This window comes from Daktulosphaira vitifoliae, unplaced genomic scaffold (assembly GCF_025091365.1).
Source record: "Daktulosphaira vitifoliae isolate Bord-2020 unplaced genomic scaffold, ASM2509136v1 Scaffold_1, whole genome shotgun sequence".
Classification (NCBI taxonomy): Eukaryota; Metazoa; Arthropoda; class Insecta; order Hemiptera; family Phylloxeridae; genus Daktulosphaira; species Daktulosphaira vitifoliae.
This window is the reverse complement of record NW_026099572.1, coordinates 355,269-363,120: the sequence shown is the minus strand read 5'-3', so window position 1 is coordinate 363,120 and position 7,852 is coordinate 355,269. Positions and strand designations below refer to the sequence as shown.

Below are 7,852 nucleotides of genomic sequence, written 5' to 3'. Positions count from 1 at the left end.
AAAAAAAAAGGGGAAAAAAAAAAAAAAAAAAAAAAAAAAAACACGTCATAGTAAAATTAATACCTTCTCCGCTTCGCATCGAAGCTAAAATGTCGGTTAAATATAAATAAAACGTTTTAACATTTTAAAAATTGTGTAAAAAATCGTTCACTAACACACACTTCATTATTAGTTCCATTTAGTGGATAATAATAAATCGGTATTCAAAGAAAACAGTTATTCCATTTCGTGTGAAAGCTCATAGTTGTTGGATCACTACACTTTTCAGTTTTATGGGTATAAAAAGATTGCATTTAGGCTACAGGTTCTTTTCTCTGGGATTGTAGTTTGGTTGGATTGTGGAGATAAGAGTCTAAAATTTACTATTATCCTTCAAGAAACCAAAAGAGACAAAAATCGTAAGCGATTTAAACTGCTTTTAGCTTCGATGCGAAGCGGAGAAGATATTAATTTAACTATAATGTGTTTTTTTTTTTTACATTACATTACATTAGCTTTAATTTAAAATATAAAAGTGTCAGTATTTCCGGAACACTTTCAAAAGTTAAGTTGAAAAAGTTGTCATTTTGAATCCCCCCTGTGGACTGATTAAGGGTTAAATTTATAAAAAAAATAAATCAAATGATACATAAAAACATCAAGCATCTACAAAAAAAAAAATTATATTGATATGTTCATTTTTAAAAAAGTTATGGCAGTTTTAATTAAAAGAATTGAAAAAATTTCGAAAATTTAATATAACTTTTTGAAAGATGTATGGATCAATATCATTTTATAGCTTCGATGCGAAGCTGAGAAGGTATTATTTTACTAAGATGTGTTTTTTTTTTGTGTCTGTTGCCACTTTTTCTCAGTTCTCACGGGACCGATTTCTTTCAACAATATGTCAAAAGATCACAAATCGTATCTAGTTGAAGACATTACCCTTAAAAATTGAAAAATTTGCCCTTGTTCTCCGCAAATAGGGGAAATCTCCAAAAAAATTACAAATTTAAAAATCGATAAATTTTGTAATTTTTTTCACTTTTTATTTAAAACTTCCATAACTTTTTCAAAAATCAACATAATTTTTTTCATACTAAAACCTTAGATATTTCCATTTCATTTGATATCATTTTTTTGAAAATCTAACACTTAACCTGCTGATAGGGGGGGATTTAAAATAGCAAGTTATTTACAAAACACTAACTTTTTCAACTTAATTTTTGAAAATGTTCCGGAAATACTGCGTCTTTTAAACATATATCAAATTTAAGCTTATTTTATGTACTATAAAATGAAAAAAAAAAATTTGTCCCGACGACCTATCTTCTATGCGCAAATGGCTACCGTATTCAAAAATATGCTATTTTTCTATTAAAATTCTAGGTTTTGTATTTTATTTTATTTTAAAATATCTTATTAGGAGAATACATTAACTTTCATGAATATTATATAATTTAATTGACATAGAATAAAGATCATAAGACATAAGAAATTAAACTTATTAAATTTTTTTTACTTTTTTATTTTCATACTAAATTTAATAATTAGAATTAGTATTTATTCATATATTATATTTTAATATCAAAGAACTACTAATTAGGATATAATCAAAAAGTTGATGTTGCTTTTGGAATAATCCACCATTTTCTCTAAATGAAACACTATCTACAGATTTGCATCGAAGCGTGTTTCTTATGATAGTGATTTTAATCACTGTTAAATATCATCTATACTTGTCCTATCTATGTCTTGTATACACTGTGCCTCGACCCCACTGTGCTACCGTTTTCGTTTATTTATTATGTTATTATATTAAAATAGTGAAACTATTCTAGCTTACAATTTTGTGATTTTTATTCATGTTGGTGTAAAAAATAAAAACACCAAAATTTTTAAATTGCGACACTGTTTATTCTTTAACTTTATTTTTAATTTGACAAATAACTATTAATGTTGTACATTAATGTGGTTAATTACTTGCCGGATGAAAGTGATTATCCCGTCAAAAGGTCAACACTTTTCTGTTCACAAATAAGAATTTAACACTTTTGGTTTTGATTAAAAAGTGATATTAGTACAATAACTAAATTGCATTTACAACTAAGAAAATAAATAAAAGTAAATTTATTTTGCACAATCAAAAAGAAGAACTAGATGGCTTCAGTTGTCAAATATCAATGAAAAGAAAAAGTAATGACAGACAATTTATTATACACATAATAATTACAAAGGTAACAGTTGCCGATAAAAATGATAAACAGAAAAACACAAACACTCAAAATTAACTATTTACAATAACAGATGACAAACACACGAAAAAGGGAAGGGAAAATGAAAGATGTGAGAAAATTTTACGATAACAAAGATTATTTACATATAAATTTTGTACACTGATGCATGAACACGACACTATTTTTGTCAATAAGTAAAAGATTTTTCAAGAGACAAAAACTTATTAATAATTCAAATAATGTCCTATAAAATTGAAGTTTTCTATACAAGTGCAAGAAATAATTCTTCCTGATAAAATTTACTCATATTTTTTTTCACTTAACAAATAACAATCTTTTGTATTATAAAAAATCATAAAAGACAGTTTTGTAACATATTAGCTTTTGTAAATAACATAAAATTATAATTATGTCTTAACATTTTCTATATTTTATTAATTATCATGTTATATATTTAGAAAACGAAGAAGATTACACGACTAGTTTTAATGCAATTCTACATAAAAGACTCAATTCTCGAAAATGTAGATATCCTAAACAACGACGTTCATCTTCACCTATATCGCCAATGTTACCAGATGATGTCAGTTTACTATCTGACCGTAGACGATCATCAGCTTTTACAACCAGTTCTGGAGAGTAAGATTATCTATTTTTTAGAAAATATATTATAAGAACTACATTTTGTAATATGAAAATAGAATAAATATTCTACAATCATCAAATTATTTAAAATATATTTTTTATATATATCTACTCAATTATTACAAAATTACCGAAATTTATTGTTCCCATTAGTTTAAGAAAAGTAAATAAAAAAGGCATATAACATATCCGCTTTCTAATTTCAAGATTAAAAAATAATACGTTATACAATTTTTAATACCAAAATTTCAGTTTTCTTTTTCATTTTTTTAAGTTTTTTTGGTTGGTTTCTGATTAAAAGTGAGATGTGAAGAATACAATTGTCGTAAATGACACAAAAAAAAATCGTAAGTAAAAAGAACTAACACAGGCACAAAAAAAAACCATATAAAAATATTTTATTAAGAATAAGAAATTACTTCCCACAAAGGGTGAATACAGTGATGGGGCTCTTGATATTCATTAATGTTATTTAATCAATGAAATAAAAATCAAAAGAATTATTAATTTTTTTCCAACCCAAAAAGAGTTAAGAAAAAAATGTGATAAAAGTTATTTTGAGGGTTTGAACCTCGTACTCCTAGCTTAAAAGACTGTGTTATCCACATGTATACTCGATATACGTTATATTTATGGAAAATCGGTGGCTTCATTAATATAACAGAAAAATATCGAAATTTACAGATTTTAAAATTTAAAAACTTTTTTGGGATTTCCTCTATTTACACGGAACGGGGAAACTTTTTTCAATTTTAAAGGACAATGTTTTAAACTAGATTTGATTTGTGAACTTTGTCACATCATTTAAAGAAATCGATCCGATGAAGACTAAAAAAAGTTGTGACATACAAAAAAAAATACATCTTAATAAAATTATTAACATCTCAGGTTCGCATCAAAGCTAAAAAAAAAAACTCGAAGAAAATATCTTTTAGGTTTTGTATTTTTCGCATCATATTTCCATAGGACGACATTAATATTTCCATTATTGCATCTTTATTTTATTTATTTGGTAATTAACGCCCAAAAGACACAAAGTACACTAAAAATACATATGGATACGTAAAACATTTGAAGACAATATAGATTACTTGGCATCGCCTAGCTGGGGCTCCATCCCAGGCCCTATGCCCTACGAGTCTCACGTGTCTTCGGTGTGTGAGCCTCTTTAAGCCATTTCCGTAAGTAGGCCACTTTTCCAGTAGGAGAACCCTACTACGTAGGTCACAATAAGTGTTTTGCAGGAAAAATAAAATATCATAATCAGTGTAATAAAAATATATTAAAAATTTAATTCCCGATGAAATAGACAACGCGGTTAACAATTTCACCACGTGTATTCAATCTGCCGCGCTGGAAATCATGTATTACAAAATTGCAGTTAACTCCGATCTACTCGCCCCCCTTACCCGCTTTCGCTAGGAACCTAATTGCACAAAAACGTCGTGCAAGAGGAATTTGACAGCAGTCGCGGTTTCTATCCGATAAACAATACTATAATAATCTGTCATCGCGTGTCAAATGCATATTAAAAGAGCTAAGTTCAAACTTCTTTATTAGACATATTGCTTTTCTCTCAACTAAAAACTGTCCATTATGGAAAACAACAAGAAGTATGCTACATATCCACTCAGCAGTTCCCCCTCTTAAAAAAGAGGATGGCACCTAGGCCATCTATGACCACGAAAAAACAGAAATTTTTCGTGAACATTTATCCAAAGTTTTCCAACCCCATCACGATCTCCCAATCTCCCAATCTCCCCATCTCTAAAAGATATTGAAAAATCCTTGGAATCCCCTTTACCTATGACATTACCTCCTAAACACTTCTCACCTGGAGAAGTTCGAAACTGCATAAATACATTTACTTAAAAAAAATCAACTGGATACGACCTAATTACTGCAGTAATTACAGCAGCTACTACAGTAGCCCGTCAGTTGCCAAAAAAAGCAATACTCTTTTTAACATTCTTACCCCAATAATAAAAGAAAAACATATTACTAGACAACCAATTCGGGTTCCGTGAACGTCATTCGACAATCCACCAGGCACACTGTTTGACCGATCTTATATCTCTTAATTTAGAGAAAAAATTGTACTGTACAAGAGTGTTCTTAGATGTTTCTCAGGCATTTGATCGGGTTTGGTACTCAGGCTTCCTGATTAAACTTCGCAATATCCTACCACCCTCTTACTTTCTACTATTTAAATCCTATCTCAACCAACGCTACTTTGCCACCAGAATAGGCACTGATATCTCTCATTTGTGCGAAATAAAAGAATGCGTTCCTCAAGGAGCTATCTCCTCAGCACTTCTTTTTAATTTATTCATTTCAGATTAACCAACCACCTCCAACACAAATAGCCGATTACGCAGATGAAAAAGCAATCATCTCTATCCATGAAAACCCAAATTTAGCCACCGAAAACTTACAATTGCATCTTGATGAATTGTCAAAATGATATAAAAAATGTCGCGTCAAAATTAACGAAAATAAATCTGCCCATATAACTTTTATTCTTTGCAAAAAAACATTCCTGCTGTTTCAATCAACAATACCCAAATTCCAATTAAGACCAAAACAAAATACCTAGGAATAATTTTAGATAAACGTCTCACATGGGCGCCCCACTTACATGATAAAAGAATAATATTAAATCAATGCCTAAAACTCCTACGGCCATTACTCAACAACAAATCAAAAATTAATACAAAACTTACTACATAAAAAATGTTACTTATGGCATAGAACTCTGGGGATCAGCTAAAATCTCCAACACAAGCAGAATCCAAGTGTTCCAATCACGAGTTCTACGCAGAATTTTTGCTGCACCTCCTTATGTTTCTAACGAAATGCTCCTCAAAGACACTTCCCTCCCAAACGTTGTCGAAGTAACCAAAATCCACTATAAGAGGTTTAGAATGAGACTACAGGGACATCCGAATCCTTTAATTACCAACCTGGCCTCCAATAATCTTCCTGAAAACCCTCCACATCGCCTAAAAAGAAAATGGTGCAGAGACCTGCTAATATAGAATAATTACACTTTACCAGCCACTGAAGCTCCATCACTGGATGGTTTCTCCAATCATGTATACATATCAATTGTAAATTATTATTTGTTAAATCAAACCATATGCTTATTGTACTAATGTAGGTACAGATTGTATATTTTCTAATAAAAAAAAAAAAAGGAAAATTTAATTAATAAAATCAAGAAAATTCAAAAAGAGTATTTAATAGAATATATTGGGTATAAGGTTGACGTTTATTAATGAGGTATTCCCATTGAGTGAATTCAGAAATTAATTAAGGAGGGTATTTAATTTTTTTTACTTTGATAAACTTGCTATAGACTTTTTTTTGCTAAAAATCAAAGTGATTAGCAAAAAAATCTTCAAAGGTCCATATTTATTAGAAGTAGCATAAAAAAAATTGATAGTGCTGGTTCAAGGGGGCTATTGCTCATAATCCCCTTAAATATACCGCTGGTATATAAAATAATTATTAAAATTATAATTATAATAATCGTATGAATATTATAGAATAACTGTGTTAAATTGTGAGAATTACTGAGAAATAAAATTTGTTATAAATTATTTCAAGGATTTTGTCAGGACCACTTTTAGAATTGTAAAACAATTTACGTAGTCTTAAATATTTCAGTAACAGTAAACTCATCACAACTGAAATTAATATCCGTATTACAACACTTATTTCGACTAACTTACTATTACGATGACTGTAAACAGATTTAAAATATGTTTTAAATAAATTCACAGTGTCCTTCCATATTTTCGCAACTATATCCTCATTGGTTATATTATATGGAATAATATTATATTTTTTCTTATTATTAACAATGTTCCAGAAATGCTTACCTAGATAGAAATTTAAAAAAAACATTATAAAAAAATCATACAGAGTGATTTTTTTATCATAACCCACTCAATTACTTACAGAATAAATATATTTAAACATTTTTTTTTTTGGTTATCTTTAGTTACACATTATTTTTGAATTATTAATTATGTAATACTTTTTAAGTTCATCCCTTATGCCTGGTAAGGGTGTCNCTTGAATTTTTAACTATGTAATACTTTTTAAGTTCATCCCTTATGCCTTGGAGGGGGGTCAACTTTGTTTTTTTAAATGGTAACACATATTTTTAATTTAATAAAATGTTTGAGTTTTTAATTTAATAGTAAATGGCATTTGAATTTTTAATATAACTTTATTTGTTTATTAGATAAAAAACAATTAAAGTTTTAAACTCAAATTTTTGAGTTAATATACATGTATAATACACAAGGTATTACAAATACAGGTAGCCAATTGGATTTTATGACATTGAAGTCATAGTCACGGATTGTTTATTATCAATTATGACTATCAATAAATATACTTTTTGTATTGTCAGTTAGTGTATTTATAAACTCACAACAATATGTCTTACTACCATTGATAATAACAATTTTGTGTACCTGCGAATATTGATATTGATGTCATAAAAAATCAATTAGCTACCTGTATTTGTAATACCTTGTGTATTATACATATATATTAACTCAAAAATTTGAAACTTTAAATGTTTATATCTAATAAACAAATAAAGTTATACTAAAAATTCAAATGCCATTTACTATTAAATTAAAAACTCAAACATTTTATTAAATTCAAAATATGTGTTCCTATTTAAAAAAACAAAGTTGACACCCTTACAAGACATAAGGGATGAACATAAAAAGTTTTAAATAGTTAATAATTCAAGAATAATGTGTAACTAAAGATAACCAAAAAAAAAAAAAATGTTTAAATATATTTATTCTGTAAATAATTGAGTGGGTTATGATAAAAAAATCACCCTGTATAGCATGATTATTAGGGTAGGGTTACTAGTAACAGAAGATTGACTTCGCTTCAAATAGTTATAATAACATTATATATTATATGTTAATTGCTATAAGTTTTCAAAAAATATATGAATC

At 28.1% G+C, this 7,852-nt stretch overlaps 1 protein-coding gene across 6 annotated transcripts in view; it reads left to right on the top strand.

Annotated features, from left to right (window-relative positions):
• LOC126895873 (transmembrane channel-like protein) overlaps positions 1 to 7,852 on the top strand; it is an 89,246-nt gene that overhangs the window by 18,427 nt on the left and 62,967 nt on the right. For all 6 annotated transcript variants that reach the window (XM_050668157.1, XM_050668159.1, XM_050668156.1 and 3 more), the window contains one exon: positions 2,675 to 2,855. In XM_050668157.1, the coding sequence (XP_050524114.1) occupies positions 2,675 to 2,855 (181 nt within the window). The remainder of the gene's footprint in view (positions 1 to 2,674; positions 2,856 to 7,852) is intronic.